General features: G+C 33.8%; 5 protein-coding genes across 5 annotated transcripts; 2 read left to right on the top strand and 3 right to left on the bottom strand.

Annotated features, from left to right (window-relative positions):
* Nucleotides 1–147: 147 nt before the first annotated feature.
* On the bottom strand, nucleotides 148–3,005 carry DFA_02286 (putative Ca2+ channel; the record flags this gene model as incomplete). Its single annotated transcript, XM_004366619.1, has 7 exons — nucleotides 148–543; nucleotides 627–771; nucleotides 850–1,124; nucleotides 1,213–1,644; nucleotides 1,711–1,950; nucleotides 2,025–2,462; nucleotides 2,535–3,005. The coding sequence occupies 7 exons, from the start codon at nucleotides 3,003–3,005 to the stop codon at nucleotides 148–150; spliced, it is 2,397 nt and encodes a 798-aa protein (XP_004366676.1).
* A 187-nt stretch (nucleotides 3,006–3,192) lies between these two features.
* gnrC (gelsolin-related protein) lies at nucleotides 3,193–12,041 on the top strand (the record flags this gene model as incomplete). The annotated part of the gene is made up of 7 exons (XM_004366618.1): nucleotides 3,193–3,195; nucleotides 3,240–3,272; nucleotides 3,549–3,705; nucleotides 4,672–4,727; nucleotides 4,934–5,425; nucleotides 5,508–6,680; nucleotides 6,750–12,041. The coding sequence occupies 7 exons, from the start codon at nucleotides 3,193–3,195 to the stop codon at nucleotides 12,039–12,041; spliced, it is 7,206 nt and encodes a 2,401-aa protein (XP_004366675.1).
* A 737-nt stretch (nucleotides 12,042–12,778) lies between these two features.
* Nucleotides 12,779–13,894, top strand: DFA_02284 (uncharacterized protein; the record flags this gene model as incomplete). The annotated part of the gene is made up of 1 exon (XM_004366617.1): nucleotides 12,779–13,894. The coding sequence occupies one exon, from the start codon at nucleotides 12,779–12,781 to the stop codon at nucleotides 13,892–13,894; it is 1,116 nt and encodes a 371-aa protein (XP_004366674.1).
* Nucleotides 13,895–14,181: 287 nt separating this feature from the next.
* On the bottom strand, nucleotides 14,182–14,975 carry DFA_02283 (uncharacterized protein; the record flags this gene model as incomplete). The annotated part of the gene is made up of 3 exons (XM_004366616.1): nucleotides 14,182–14,263; nucleotides 14,409–14,755; nucleotides 14,790–14,975. The coding sequence occupies 3 exons, from the start codon at nucleotides 14,973–14,975 to the stop codon at nucleotides 14,182–14,184; spliced, it is 615 nt and encodes a 204-aa protein (XP_004366673.1).
* Nucleotides 14,976–15,345: 370 nt separating this feature from the next.
* On the bottom strand, nucleotides 15,346–17,637 carry DFA_02282 (uncharacterized protein; the record flags this gene model as incomplete). The annotated part of the gene is made up of 1 exon (XM_004366615.1): nucleotides 15,346–17,637. The coding sequence occupies one exon, from the start codon at nucleotides 17,635–17,637 to the stop codon at nucleotides 15,346–15,348; it is 2,292 nt and encodes a 763-aa protein (XP_004366672.1).
* Nucleotides 17,638–17,753: the final 116 nt, after the last annotated feature.

Below are 17,753 nucleotides of genomic sequence, written 5' to 3'. Positions count from 1 at the left end.
ATCCATAAAACAATCAATCAATTTTATTAACCCTTACCCTAACCCCTATCCCTCCCCTATATTAATCAATAATACAATGATTATTTATTTATTTCCAAAGGTTTGGTATTACAAAGATGATGAATGTTATTATTCCATTTTATATTGTTATTGACTATCACTATCACTTGGATTACTATCAGTATCAGAACTATCACCCATCAATGTAGTTGCAATTAAATTGGCAGTTGAAGTAGTAGCTATACTATTTATAATACTATTATTTAGATTATTATTATTATTACTATTTTGTTGTTGTTGTTGTTGTTGTTGTTGAACTACACTATTATGTAAACTAATACTTTGACTAACAACTGATGAATCACCCAACAATGTCAACAGCCTATCCAACTTTTGACGTAATTCCAAATTTTTTAATTCCTTTTGACGTCTTCTCTCCTCCTTTTCCATTTTAACTTGATTCTTTTCCTGTTCTTCCAACCATTCACTCATTTGATATGATTTAAATATTTTACTTCTACCAATTAATTTTAATTCAAATTCCTGACAAAATTGATAACAACAACAAAGTTAGTCAAATATACTATTACTATTTTATATTTCCATTTCATTTTCTTTTTACTTACACCCCCACTAGTAACCTTTGCATTTTGTTTGGCTTGTAAAATTTCTTGAAGATATTTCTTTCTTTCATGATAAACTTTCATTGATAGATCAGTATAATATTGAGCTTCATCATATCTAACTCCTAATCTTAAATCTTGAATTTCACTAAGATAGAAATAGAATCATTAAAGTTTGAATTAGAATATACTCTATATATTATATCTATATATTTTTGTTTCTTACTCATAAACTCTTTGACTTGATAAATTAACTTCTTGAAAAAGACCAGGAATCTTTTCCATTAATAATTTAACGATATCATAGACTGAATAGATATTCTTTCTAAAAAGGAATTTAATCGATAGACCATATCTTTGCCATTTCGACAACATGGTCTTGTGTTTGTTCTTTTGTTTCTTGTCAAGTGATGATGCAATCTCTTGATAACTATTTGAAATAATAGCAATAAACATATTTATCAAAATGAAAAACATAAATATTGTGAATAATATATTATACTATGTTAAAATAAAAAGAGAGTAGATAGTTAATATTAATATTATTAATAATAGTTTCTTTTTTTGTTTTTTTAAATTTCCTATTTACAATTGGACCTAAAGCTCTATTTGTATATTGCATATCAGCATAACTTGGAGGATTGCCAATAATATATTGTAAAGAAGTACCCAAACTATTAAAGAAACCATTATAGTCATCCATTTCATGACCAAATGTCAACCAACCAGACATGAGGAACCCAATCATCATAATAATAAACATGGTTGTAAATGTGATAAGTTGTACTTTGGCATGTGCCAATGTAATCCATAGAGCATATAATCTTCTATGTAACATTAAAAATCTAAATGTTTTAAATGCCAACAATAAGATATTGATGGCAGATAATTGATAAAATACAAGTGCAGTTTGACCAAGTATCTCTAAATCATTTGGGTATTCTTCACCTGATATAGTTACTGTTCTTCTATCATTATCTCCCAAAAATATTAAATATAATATAACTGAAACTATAAATAACTAAAAAAGAAAAAGTTTAAATAAATAATTATTATTATTATTTTTTTGTGTTAATTTCTCTCTTACAACAAGATTAATAACTTCTAAAATATTCCAAAATGAAGTAATAAAATAACGGAATCTACCAAGTTGATAATCGATTCTAGCTTCATTGATGAAAAAGTAAAGGTAGTAGGTTAAGAACAAGAGGAATGTAATTTCGAGAAATGCACGGAATCTATCCTCTGCATTATTATACATTTCAATTCGATATGTTCTCATTGTATAATATGGGTCAACTGATCCTGCTGCTGTCCATTCGGCCAACTAAACATAGATGTAAAAATAGAAATATTAATAACTTATTCATGATATATATATTCATCATATGTTTATCATACCAAATAAACAACAGTGGCTCTAGCTTCATAATTTAAATTAAGTGTTACAAAAGAGATGATGACGGCTCTTGTATTTTCACTAAAGAAATCATTGTCGTATAGTTGTTGAATACCATCGGTTAGGTTGGAGATGGGAATATCGACATAGTATCCACTAGTGTCATACATGTATTGGTTGTATCCAAAGACAAGTGATCCATGTGAATCTTTTGTAAAATAATAGTTGGTTCCGTTGGTGCCTATGATAGGCTCAGTCTCTCTAGTATGTGTACCATAGGTAACTGCATAACAAGGTAGGTCGTATCCAAAGGTCGGACATGAATGATCGGTCACTCTCAATTGTCTCAATCTAACAACACTCCCAATTACCTTGTTCATCGCATGTGGATTATCCATTCCCATCTCTGTCACCACCGGTCCAAATTGTTCTGTCAAATACTAAACCAAATCAAACATAAGTTAATATAACATAATATAATAATCTAATGTATTTATATGATGATTACATACAGCTTTAAAATCATCGGCATTATTAATACCCATATAAGGTTTGGGGTATGGTAGTGTAGGTATTTCATCAAACATGAATGAATTTTTGAGAGCCATGTTGATCGTGTAGACGTAGGGAGAGTTTCGTTGGAGTACAACGATCACCAAAAAGATGATAAAGAATACAAAGTGTGTAAAGAGATCTTTCACCATTCTAGACCCTCTCTCTATATTGGTGGCAGCTAGTAGAGTTGCCTTTTCATGATCATTTCGATTTGGCAACGCTTTCTTCATCTCTAACCGATGTGAAGTATGAATCTTCTTTCTGACACTTTGTTTACCATTATTATTACTACTTGAGGGAGTTAATGGTATTTGTGATGATGTTGATTGTAAAGGTGGTGATGGTGGAGTTGAAGATGTTGACGTAGACGTCGTCGTCGTCGTTGATGTCGTCGCATTAATATTATTATTATTATTATTATTACTCATTCTTTTTATTTTTATTTTACACAACAACTCTTGAGTCTACAAGTCTTGTTATTATTATTATTATTATTATTATTACTATTCTTTTAAAATATTAAGTTATACTCCAAAGGTAGGTAGGTCGGTGTATGCTAATAAATAACAACCAACAAATAATTCTAATACTACACACACACAGTAAAGTTGTAGTATGGTCGGTTATTATTATTATTACTACTTATATATTATTATACTTAGAATAGAGAGAATAGTCGTCTACTCTTACTCTTAGTATGTATTTATAATTTACTGTATTTGTGCTGTTGTCGATCGATGATTTGATTTTGATGAAAGGGGTTGGGTGTGTGAGTATAGTATAGTGGTGATTGATTGGTTGTGGATCTAATTATCTGTTGTACTATTACACTTTCTCTCTCTCTCTCCCTTCTTCTCTGGTATTCTACACTATACCTACTCCTACTTATATACTTTAAACTTTCAAGTTGTTTAAAAGAGCTAGCTTCTTGTATTGTGATCCTTTTCTACTCTGCGATCTTTCCCTACTAGGCACCGAGTTGTGTAGTAGTTGACACAATGACACCTTTGCTAAAAAAGAAACTGTTCTCTTTTGTTTGTTTGATGAGACCAATGCACGATGCAAGCTGCATCATCCCGATCTTTTCAAAAACGGCAGCGCACTCTTTGGATTTTTTGATGAACGAAAGTAAATCATTGAATTTGTGTGTGGAAGGTCACTCAACAAAGCTTGATTGAATCAAAAAGTCTGGTATTTGATTTATCACATTTAAACAATCAAATAATAAGGAACTTATCTATTTTATACGTAGGGTTTGATAGTTATAAATGCAGCTGACAGAGGAGGGAATAAAGATATTCTAATTATGCTTCCATAGGCAGCATATGGAGAGACCGTCGTTTGAAAGTTCAGGTTAGCCTGGCTCACCCAACATTATTAATTAGCCGTTGTATAATTTTCGCGTCGACTAAAAAAAGAACGCGGTTGATTCGACGATCAGGTGCACGTACCCAAATTTTATTTTATTTTCTATGACATTGCGATGAAAGTTGAATCTAGATCCTCTCCTCCTCACTCAGCCTTGTACTGTAGCATTGTTTGCTGATTTTATTTATTTTTATTATTACATACCACCACAACAATAACAACACAGACACACAGAGAGACAGACACACACACACACACAGTTTTAGTAGTTATCGTTGACTGGTTGAATTTCACTCAAGTTGTCAATCACCAATTCATCTCCCTCTCCCTTCTTTCCTTTATCCCCTTTTTTTTTGATCAATCAATCAATCGATCAAGCAGCCCTGCTCGCTCACAGCAACCAACTCGTAACTGCTTCAATTCAATCAATCCTACATTAATCAATCAATTATCAGAGAAATAATTATAGAGAGAGATAGATAGATTTTTAACAACATTATATGAATGATTAAATCTCAATAACAACAACATAATATAATAATAATACTAGAAACAACAATCAACGCCCCTTCTCCTTGGAAGTTTGATTGAGTCCACCCCTTTTTCCCCCTTCCTGCTTTCTTTGACATCGTTAGCTTAAAATTCAATCACAGAGGCTGCAAATTTGCATAAATTATTATAACTACTGTTTTAATATCTGTCTGTCTTTGTGTTTTGAATAGACAGACATCCATCAACCATCATCATCATCATCAGCAGACAAGAGTTTCTTTCCTTTAAAGGTATGTTAAATCATTAAATGAATGAACGAATGAACTCGAACGATTATTGTGATGTTGTGATTATAATCAGCTGATTGGAGCTCAACACTAACTCCCTTTTCCTTTCCTTTCCTTTCCCTTCTCATTACTCTTTTAATATATTTTATTTAATACAACTATACCAAAATACAGATAAACAAACAACAAAAAATAATATTACAAAAAAGATGGATAAAAAGAAAGATAAATCAAGCAAATCTGCTTCATCACCACATTTAGGCAATCATAATAATAATAATCAAAATAATAATAATAATGTAAATAATAATAATACAACACCAATACTTTTAGGATCACAATCATCATTGTTATCAATATCTACATCACTATTAACTGCACCATCACCGTCTAGTACTTCAGCGTCAAATGGAAACAGTCCTACTAATCTATCACCAAATTTACATTCACCACCTTCATCTCCACATCATAGTACTCCAACTACACCAACTTCCTCTTCCGTATCTGTATCATCACCATCATCATCATCGACTAATAAATGGAAGAGTTTCTTTAGTCGTGATAAAGGTAATAACAACAACAATAATAATAATAATAATAATAACAATCAAAATGAAAGAGATAAAGTGGTTATTAGTCACCCATTCAATATTACACATATTACTCATATTGGATTCGATGAATCTAATCAAGAATTATCGGTATGTTTGTACAAACAATGATAACTAATCATGAGTACTATTAACATAGTTTACTAATTACAATGATGATTGGTTGATTTAGGGATTACCTGATACTTGGACAAGTACATTAAAGAGATCAGCAAACAAGTTAATCAAGAAACGTCGTAATAGTAATGCAATTAGAAATTTAAATCAATTGGATAATAATAATCATCATAATCAAAAGGAACCTCAATTGAGACAATTTGCAATTCTAAAGAATTCAATCAAATCATCACCATCATTGACAATGACATCATCACCATCACTACTGACTACGCCATCAAGTGAAATGCCATTTAAATCTTTAGAAGATGATATTATATTATCACCAACTAATAATAACAGTAACGGTAATAATAATGGAACAAGACCAAAGAAAAAGGAAAAACAAAGATTAAAGAGTAGTCCAGTTGGAGAATTCTCAAATGGTAATCAACATCATATTCCATTATCAAAACAATATTCACGTAATAGTACTCCAAATCTAATTGAACAACAACAACAATTACAAAAACCAACAAAAAATAATGGTAATGGTGGGTCATCATCACCTACAAGAGTTAAAAGTGGAGGTGGTGATACGATTGCAAATAGTAATTCAAAATCAACATTATCTTTAATGTCTACCAACAATAACAACAACAATGTAAATAGTAGTAATAATAATAATATAGAATATTGTTCATCAGGAGATGAAGATGATGTACAATCACAACAACAATATAAAAGAGATAAGAATATAATAGGAGGATTAGTAATTGGATCACCAACTTATTTTAAACGAGAAATACATATATCTTGGAATCATGTAACTGGACAATTTGAAGGTGTACCAGATGAATGGATAGAGTTGATGCAAGAAGTAACCACCGAGAAAAAGGAAAAGAAAAGATTCGAGATGCGTAAACGACTATTACGTGAAGAATCTCTTAAAAACGACAAAGAAGAAAGAAGTAGAAGAGTAACAAGAGACAAACGCGAAAGAATGAGATTAGCAAGAGAAGAAAGACGAAAGAGTGTATTTTTACCACGTTCAAGAAATGATAGTTCACCAATCTCTCTTGCAATGGCCAATCATCAAAATTTTAACAACAACAATAGTAATAATAATAATAATAATAATAATAATAATCTAACTTCACCAACTTCAATACCAATTGTATCATCTTCACTTTTAATCTCAAATAGTTTATGGCAAATTTCTGGAACTGAAATATTTAAAACTAAAAGGGTAACTACAAAACAATAATCAATACTTATATCAATTTGACTTAACTTTTTATTTTATTTTTATGTTTAGGTTGAATTATCATTACAATCACTTTGTAGAAATGATGTATTTGTATTGGATTGTGGATCAAAGATATATGTTTGGATGGGTAGTATATCATCTTTACAGAAACAAGTACGTGGTTGTGCTATTGCAAACAAGATTAAATACGAGAAACAAGTGTTGGTTGAACCAGTGACCATCGAGATTATTGTAGAGGGTGATAGATCACAGGCATACCAAGAAAACATGTCTTACTTTTTGATGCATCTCAACGGAGGTGTGATTATGGAGCGTGTGCAGGCAATTGGTCATTTGGAACGTGACGGATGTCAAGATGACAAGATATTGCAAGAAGAAGAGTCTGCAACCACTTGGTTGTACAGAGTCAGTGGAAACGGTAAAATCAACGCACTTGAAGACAAACCACTCTTGCCAACTAGTCTCAATAACCAGACTTGCTTTATTCTCGATTGTGAGACCGATATCTTTGTTTGGAATGGTAAACATTCAGATCCACTCCAACAACGTGCTGCCACCATCTTTGCCAACGAGTTTATCAATATCTTTTCACAACGTCCGCGATGGGCAACCGTGCACACGGTGCATCAAGACGAGGAACCTTGGCAATTCAAAGAGAGGTTTTTGTACTGGTTGGAAGAAGAGTCAGTGATTGATAACACCAAGAGAAACACTACACTCCCTCGAAACTATCTTCAACAACACCAACACTTGCAACAAAACGAAACAACCAATAATGGACTGGTCATTGTTAGTGGTGGTGACACTACCATCAAGACTCTATCAACTTCTTTTTATCCATTGGCTCTAGACTCTCATTTCCTAGTCACCGATTTATTCTCTATTCCTGATCATATTCATAGTCTAAAAACAAATGAAAATGACACAAATACTCTTACTCAACAGCAAACAGTTGGAATAGATATTTGGGAGAGTAAAGATGAAAGTTGGGTAAAAGTGACAAAAGATAAATACGGACATTTCCACAGTGACCGTGCATATGTAGTACACCATGTATTCAAGAATCCAACTAGCAATAGGTTTGGATCAAGAGCTTATTTTTGGCAAGGGTCAAGTGCTAGTATTAAATGGTGGATTGTATTCCAATTTGGCCTCTACAAAGAACTCCATGAACATACTCGAACACTTGAAGCTAGTCCTCCTCCCACAGAATGTCTCACTCAATCAAAAGAATCACAATCATTTTTAAATCTTTTTAATAATATTATTTTTATTCATCGAAAGAACAATATTAATAATAATAACAACAATAATGTTGGTAATAATGTGGAAAGACAATTTCAACAATCATTTTCATCAATGTCATTAACATCTGAAGATTCATCATCATCATCTTTTATGAAATCACCAAAATCACCAAAAATCAAAGAAAGTAATAGTACTTCAACTACTTCATTACTTACATTGTCAATGTCTGGTGGTATACCAAAATCACCATCTTCATCCTCTTCATCTATTCCTCCTCCTCCTACTCCAACTTCACAGGCTTCACTTAATTTATTGTATCAATTGACAATTAGTAATTGTCAAGGAAATATTAGAATTACACAATTTGATAAATGTGCAATATCCTATCTCAACAGTAGAGATGTATTCATATTGTACAGTCCATCGATTAAAACAACATTTGTGTGGTATGGACGTGGGTGTCATCCAAGACTACGAACCGATTCATCGCCATCCATTACCAATAGTCTCTACAAGTACCTACAAACGATCGGAGTCATCTCTCAATCCATTCAATACAATTTAATTGTAACATGTGAAGAAGGACAAGAGGTTGCATCATTTTGGAAACAATTTGGATTTGGTGTTACCAAAGGTGATAATAATCTAATTGAATCATTTCAAAGTCATAGTAATCTTGGTAATATTAGTAATCTTACTGGTACAATTTCTGCTGGTACTGGTATTAAATCAAGTCATTCAATTTCATCTTCTATTGCAAATTCATCATCTGGATCTGCATTGAATCTTATGCAGTTACAACAAACTGTTCAAGGATTGTATTCAAATAACAGTCATTTTAGTCAACCTTGGACATCAAGACAACCAGTTAGATTCTATCATATCTACTATCACTCTAAACTTAAAAACTATGTCATTGTAAAGATGGTTCCATACGGTCAAGGTGATCTATGTGAAGAAGATGCTTTTGTAGTGGACGCATTCTACAAGGTATTTGTATGGGTTGGATCACAATGTTCAAGAAGAAAGCGAGAGTGTGCAGAACGTATTGCTTCATCTCTTGTTCAAGAATCAACCGTTGGACATGCCAAAACTACCCGTGTAGTCGTATTGACCAGTGCAGACATTGAATTATACAATTCAAACTTTGCATCGGACCATATCAACAATTCAGACACTAGAGAGTTTTGTAGTTACTTTGATGGTTGGAGTGAATTGGAAAGTCAAGATTCTTCACTTCACGCAAACGCAAATAACAACGCTAACGGTGGTGGATCAAGTATGAATTTATTAGAGTCTCCACAAAGACATCCACAATCACTTATTGGAGCATCGGCAGATCATAGATTGCTCAGTTCATTGTTGATGCATTCGACAGTCGATCGTAGCAGACACGAACAATTCAACTATGACTCGAGTGACGAAGAGTCGGTCGGAGGATCATCCCTATTCATGGGTAATAGTCCTGCAATGGGACAGTCTACCGTACCGTCACCATACGGTAGTCCACACACTCTATCTCATCACATGGCACCTCCCGAACGATGGGAATTAGAGTTGGACAATGAAGTTGAAAAGATAAAGAAACGTGGCCCACTCGGACTCCTCTCACTCAACAATTCCCAACTATCAAGACTACGTACTAGTTCTAAAAGTTCATCTTCTTCTTCTGGTGGTTCACCATCCTCTTCTTTTATTATTCAGCCCATGATCCCTGAAAAAGATAAACATCAACAACAAGTTGGATTATTGGCATCTGCTATTAATGGTGGTGGCAATGGTAGACACCCATCAATCGATAGAATGGTAGAAGATTTGGAGAAATCAAAGGATGTACCACCAGGTAACCCTATTACGACTGTTACTACACCACCACCATACGTTCCAAGATTCACATCACCATTGGCGAGAAAGGAAGGTATGATTACTGCATCTTCATCGTGTTCAAGTATTGCAAGTAGTGGTAGTGAAGATGCATCATCAACCATGCATCTTCCACCACCTCCTCCTCCTCCAGTTGTAGTAATTTCAAACTCTTCCTCACCAACACTATCAAAGAGACAAAGAGATACTACTACTACTGGAGACTTCCAAGATATAGCTAGATCCGATGATAATGCATCGGGTAGTCCAACACCATTTATCAATGCATTATCACCAATCAAAGCACTTGGTCGTAGCTTTGGTGATGATGATGACGATCTCCTCTATTCCAACAAAAAGAGTGGTAGTGGTAGTAGTGATTCACTTAAACGAAACAAATCAAATGATGGATCACCAAACATTTCACCAGCATCCTCTTCACTTTTATTGTCCTCTGGATCACCACTCTCTAAAACACTTTCAACCATCAATCGAAGACGTGGTAGTAGTGTAAACTCTGCTCACAAGTCACCTACTGCATCTCCACAAAGAAAGCGTCTCTCTTTTATCCTAAAGTCAGACTCTCATCCACCACTTCCAGGTGGTTCGATCGATGCAAAGTCACTTCAAGAACTCAAAGAATGGACTGTTGAATTGGAGTTGGAAGGTGAAATGAGTAAAATCGAAGAGGAACTATCAAACCTCTCACCTGAAAAGGCAACAGTTGAACAAAAGAATGCAATTGAATCTACAGTTATTCAACCTTTACCTCAAGTTATTGAAATATTTAATTTTAATAGTAACAACAACAGTAGTAACAACAATAATATTGGTAATGTTTCGAATAATAGTGTTAGCAATAATAATGATGGTGGTATTCATATTATTAAACAAGAAGAGTTTATAAGACCAAAACAAGCTGCCATTGTTTTTAATACAAATAATCCACAATCCCAATCACCGTTGGTATTAAAGAATCCAGCAACTACAACGACAGTGGCAACAGTCAATACCGTTGTGAATCCAAAACCAATCACTATTCATTATACCAATAATAGTTTGGTTAATACACAACCCAACACCAACACCAACACCAACACTTCGTTCAAGACTAAAGTCAATGTCACCCCAATTGTTATTCCAATTCAACAACAACAACCTAAAAGGATTAATATTACACCAAAATCATCTACTACTACAACAACATCATTAAAACCAACAAACAATAACTACTTGGAAGAAAGTTTTATGGAATTACAACGTCAATTTGTGTCAAAGGAACAACAACAACAATCACCACAAAAACCATCAACCATTTCACCTCCTTCAACACCAACCAATTCTTCACCTGCTCCTACTCCAATTGGTAGTAGTACTACGACTGGGTCACCTTCCTCTAGTGTAAAATCAATGATTAATGCACACACTCATTTAATCAATCAAAAATCTACAGTTCCACCACCATCATCATCAACTGGTACTACAGGATCACCAACCAAATCATTAAGTTCATCTGGTGAACGCAATACAAGACCAACACTAAGAGCATCAGGTGAACGTAGTAATAGTAATACTACACTTTTATCATCATCCAAGAACAATGAACTCCCTTCACCTAAAGGTCCAACACCTACACAACCATCTTTTTCACCACGCCTACATCCTACCATTGGATCATCACCAGATACTCAAATCAATAATAATAGTAATAATAATAATAATGTACCAAAAACCAACTTTAGAATTATACTTAAACCAAAACCAAATACAAAACCACCTGCAACCAATAATACTAACAACAATCCAGCCAATAATGTACCACCACCAACTACAAGTTCCGCATCAATTAAATCGAATCCATTTTTGAAACAACAATCTCAACAACCTTTGTCACCAAGAGGTGGGTTATCAACATCCTCTTCAGGGTCAATAGCCATTCCATCATCGGTATCATCAGTAAAAGATAAGATTAGTCAAGTCGAAGAAATATTTAAACAACAACAAACAACACCACCTCAACAACCAAGAAGCGTAGGTAGAAATACCAATCTATCAAAGTTGTCAGACGGCAATAATAATAATCTAAGTGGTAGTAGTAGTAGTTCACCCCGACCAGTTTTAAGATCCACTCAAAGCCAATCAACTTTTAGTAGGGGTACCACCACCACACCGTCAACGGCACAAAGACCATCTGTACAATCAATTTTCACTAATAATAAACCAAAATAACAAACTATTGACTTGTTTGATTGTTTGTTATCATTTTTATGATAAATATAAATAAACCAAAAACATTATAATAATTTGTCGAGCTCAACCCAGAACTTAAGATCTATCTTTGCAGCTATTACCAAAATTATCGAAATTTTCAGATATGCTCAACCCACCACATAATTTTTATGTTGTAAAGTTTTTAGGGCTCTGGGCGCGACAGTTGACCTTCACAAGTCAGCTCTCACCTTGAATGCATTCATTATTATCTTTCTCCTAACTCTTATACAGATACAACACACTTTTTATTTGTGTTAAAGCTGATTGACTAGTAACGAGGTAACTACTTTTTTTAGATAGATCTAGATTCAAAAGATACTTTAAACAACCCCCCCCTCATCGTCTCTACTTTTTTGTTTGTTTGTTTGAACCTTCACCTTCACTTGTTTATTCTAATCTCTTTTTCTTTTTGTCATATTTCTTTTTTTTGTTGTATATAGTTAACTTCTTCATCCTCCTCATCCTCTTCCTTTATCCCACTTCTTCTTCTTCCTCCTCTTCATCCACTTCTTTCTTCTTCCCTTCATCTTCATCTTCATCCCCTTCCTATCCTCCTCTTCTTCCTATCCTCTTCTTCATCCTTCATCCTCCTTTTATGTCATCTACATAAATTTTACTTCCTCCTTTTAATCCTCCTCCTCTTCATCCTCTTCATCCACTTCTAAAATCCCACTTCTTTTAACAACGTTTTAAACATGAAATTAACAAATCCGTTTTCATTAACCATTTGCATTCTTTTAGCAACAATATTCAACAACAATAATATCTTATCTGTTGATGCTCAAGTAAATTGTATCGCTACACCAAATGATAGTAGTTGCGTAAACTATCAATACCCAGTATCCAATGTAACACAAGACATTAATGGATTATGTATGGATATGGATTTTATGCCATTATGTAGTGTTCAAAAGGAATGCAATAGCATTGACAGCCAAACTGGTGTTTGCTACCCATTCTCAATCTTGGCCGACGGTTGCCAATACGATATGCCAGGTATGAAAGACTGCTCCAACTACAACCAATTGTGTAGCAACACATCTGTAGTCAAAGAGTGTACTGAACGTCAGGCTATTGCCGGGTTACCCAAAACCACCCAACTCTCGCAATACATCTACAGTATCTGTACGTCAATGAGTATGGATGCATGTTCACAATGCACTATACCAGCCACCAGTAGCTCGATGATCACTACCTGTGATCTCTTGTCCGTCTACACATCACTCTGTCAACAAATGCCCGATATGAGTGAATGTGCTTCATGGAAGACCATGTGTCAAAATGGAGCAGTCCTCGGTAGCAGTGTCCTCTCTGAAGCCTATTGCGAGGCACCTATTGGCGAACAAATCCCACTCATGCGTATGTTCTTCCATACTGGCATTCTCGACTATATCTTGTTTGAAACTTGGGTTCCCCGTTCCAAGGGTCAATTTGCCGGTTATTGGTTCCTCATCTTTTTTGGTGCCATCGTTTTCGAGTGTGAAAAGACTCTTCGTTCCATACTCGAGAAACGTTGGGAAGCCGAGAAACAAAGACAAAAGGATTTGACCATGTCAGATTCCACACCAACCGATACCGTCTCGATCAGTCAAGGATTCTTTAAAGGTGATTATCCAAAGTTTAACCCAAAGATTGATATTCTCAGAGGTTTCCTTCATGGTTTCGAATTGACACTCTCTTACCTTTTAATGTTGGTTGCTATGACATTTAACGTTGCTCTCTTCTTTGCTGTCATTGCTGGTACCGTAGTTGGTAATATTCTAGTTGGTCGTTACCGTAGTTTTAAACCAAAAGTAACTTGTTGCGATTAAATTAACCAACTTGACATGATCCAACCACAAAACGTAAATTAAATTAAATTAATAAATAATCCTTCCTCCTCCTTCTATTCATCACCATTCATTTTTGTTGACGACAACAAATTGAATTGTGTGATGCAATCACTTCTTAAATCCAAAATATTAAGTTAATTGAATTGAATTGATATATCCAACATTTCATTTTGTGTTATTGTACAAAATTAATCACTCGATTAAATATAAGATTGGATTATATTTATATTATATAATATATTCCATTTCCTACACTAATGCTACTACTATTTATTATTCTCTTTTGATTGTTGTTTTCTTTTAAAATGACAATCTATACAATAATCTATATTATCAATTTTATCATACCTATAATAATATTATTTAATTAAATTAATGACAACATTCACAACATGATGGTGATGGTTGTGGAGGATTACTATGTATGTTAGTTAATTTTAACTCTTCTGCCAGAATATTATTATTCTTTCCATTTTATGATTTTAAAACTTACTTTGTAACACAACAAAGCGAACAAAATACATCCCTACAATCATCACATTGATGAGCACATTCTATACAATGGTCATGCGTACACGACGAACATCCAACCACTAAATCTCGATGACTGCAAATATTACATTGATTGGTTCTGGCATTTTCATAATGATCTTTTGGAATGTTATTTGGATTACTTCTATCATCTGATTGATGATTACTTATATTCTTGTTTGAAAATGCTTTTAGTGATGATTTATACATTAATGTCATTGTATTTTCTAAATTGACGTCAAATGGACGAATGGTTAGTATTATTGTTTGATCAACAACAAGAAGATTGTGATCATCATCATCATCGATCTATCATAGATACAATACCATGTACAGATTTAACATTATCTTTCTTTTTACTCTTTAATGGTGTTCTTGTTATTATATTATCATTATTACTATTATCTTCTTTATCATTTTGATGTTGATCGTCACCATCAATCTTCATTTGATTAGGATATGCATTAGATTCTTCTGTTCTTTTTATATCTGGTTTCTCGTATTCATTTCTATCTCTTTTGAAATTCATCTTCCCTTCTTGTATTGTCTTGTAAAGAGCTATCAATCTCCTTTATTTATCTCTTTTCTAAAGTTGCCAATACATGGAATACATGTTTCATCGTTGCAGAATTGCTCACTTGCGCAGGTCATTGATTTTCCCTCCTTTTTTTAAAACTAATTTAAATTATTTTATTATTTTTTTGTTCCATTCAAGGTTTGTCAATTGATCTCTTTCGTGCACATTGACAAGACTGTAGTCGTAAGAGTATGTTTCACTTCCATCGATGGAGATTGTTCTAATAGAGTATTGGTAAACAGGAAATCCCTGGCTGTCGTTTGCTCGATATGCATACCATACAGAGGGGCACAGAGGCTCCATTGTCAATACTTTTTGATATTTATTTTGAAACCATCAACAATCCAAGAGTATCATCATAAACTTCCTTTTTCCAAGTTTCAATACCAAAATTAGTTTGTACAAAATTATCTCTATTTTCTCTATAAGCTTTTTGTAGATTATTTGATCGATACAATTTGATTTGGTTATTTTTCAATAAAATGGTTATATTATCTACGTTGTAGTGTTTTAGATTATATTTCTGTCCCAAGTGGGCGAGCAACTCGGTACGACCCTCTGCATAGGCACCAGCAGCAATTTGTAAAAGTTTATGATGAATGGCTTGTCTTTTAGAGGGGAATTGTGATAGGATTCGATCGACCAGAGTGGTGTTGCCTAGTCTACCGAGATCGGTCCAACCTTGGTCTTTCATTTGTTGATACTCTCGAAGAAGAGGAAAGATGGAACTGAGTAATTTCTCGGGTGTTGCTAGGTATGTATCTAGACCACCTAGGATATTGGTTGGTTGGAGGTGAAGTACTACATTGGGACGATTAATGTGAATGGCCAAAGCTATAATATCGTCAACCTTGTATTTAAATAGACTACGTATATCTACAAACAATGTAACGAGTTTTGTAAAATGTTTAACGAAAAAGTAAACAACCTTTCTAGATGAGAATATTTTGACGAGGTCACTATCGTCCAGAGTGAAAGCTGACACTTGAAGTTGATATGTTTCCAGTATACATGTTACAATGTCAATGTTGCATGTGCCGAGTGCATCAATAAAAAATTGTTTTGGTAATTGTTGAAGTTGTGAGATATAGTGGTACAAGATATGATAGACGAGTTGGTAATTATTGATTACAATTGATTGACGTAACATGTCCCAAAGGTAGTTTGCGTCGAGCAGTGATGATGATATATGTTTTTCGATAAATTGAAAGGTCTCTAGATGTTGGGTTCCAGGAGGAGCCTGGTGGATTTGAATACCATCCTTTACCAATCTTTCATATACCAATGTAACACATTCCAATCGAGTTGAAACACACGTTGCATTAAATAACAAAGTTTGACCATTTGCAATGTTTTGTGGTAGTTGGTCGTAGAGGAATTGTGTTACTACCATACTCGAATAAATGCTTTGTATCGATTGAACAGCCTTGCTAATTGCTACTTGTAGATAATAAGATGGATTCTTGCCAACATAGAGCAACACCAAAAAGAATGCAGACAAGACAGTTGAGATATTCTCCAAAATCTCTCCAATTCTTTCTTGTTCTTTTGGGTCGTTACAATTTTTGAGTAATGATTTTAAAGTTGCCAAATAACTATTGTTACTTCTTAATTGACCTCCATTACGGTGTACTTGGAGTACTTGTAATAGGTCTATATGTTTACTTGTGACCTTTGTAATATTTGGTAATAATGATACAAAGTAATTGTGAACATGGGATGTTGGCGAATCGGTGACAATCAAATTGTCAATACACAACAACTTGTATAGCTCGGCATCATTACTCTCTAATAGATGGTAGAGGCAATCTGGGAGACGTGACGATGCGGTGTATTGAGGACACCCAGGTAACCCACGTCTTTTGACAAGATAATGAACCATGTGAGGTTGACGATGGTATAGAGAATAATAGACAAACTTGTACAACTCGTCATCCGATAGTTTAACAGGTATATATTTCTCTATTTCTTCGTACATCTCTATACTACCAGCTTCACAACTACTCTTGAGTAGCTGACGAATAAAAGTATTACGAATAGTCGGGTTGATGTTTTCCAATGCAATTCTAAGCAATCTAGTATTACGAGACATTGAAATACCAATCATCATCACATCAAGTGTATATTGATTTTTGAGAGTTGTAATTGCGTATTGTAGCAATCTCTTGATGTCACAGTCTGATAGAATATCCAAATTACTGGGTGTTACATGACTGTACCACATACCACTAACATCTAATTGATAGTATGTTTGAAAGGTTGTAGTTGTCGTAGTAGTTGTTGTAGTTGTTGTAGTTGTCGTACTAATAGTATTGGTAGCAGTATTACTACTATCGATATTTGTATCTACTTGTTTAAAAAACATTCGTAGTCTATCTCTTAACAAGTAGATGTACCCATTACGCAACATCCATTCAACATTATTTGCTTGATGATACATTCTAATCATTAGATCTGGGTGTCTTAGTTGATCTACATCAAACTCTACTTTATCATCCATCAATCGATTACGCAACGTCTCTCTTGTAATTACTTTAGTTTGTAAAGTAATCTCCTTTCCAATTAATCTTATCAAATATCGATTACATAGTACTTGTTTAATACTACACAACATTCTTTCTCTTTCTCCTTTTACTATTACTATTTAAAATATCAATCAATCATTTTACTAAATACATAATGATCAGCTTTGGTACTCTAGAGTTAGAGTAAAAATAAATACTAAAAAAA

Source organism: Cavenderia fasciculata (genome assembly GCF_000203815.1).
Source record: "Cavenderia fasciculata unplaced genomic scaffold Scf_Dfasci-G-b-143d02.r1-5, whole genome shotgun sequence".
NCBI lineage: Eukaryota > Evosea > Eumycetozoa > Acytosteliales > Cavenderiaceae > Cavenderia > Cavenderia fasciculata.
The sequence above is the reverse complement of the archived record's forward strand: the minus strand, read 5'-3'. Positions and strand labels throughout refer to the sequence as shown.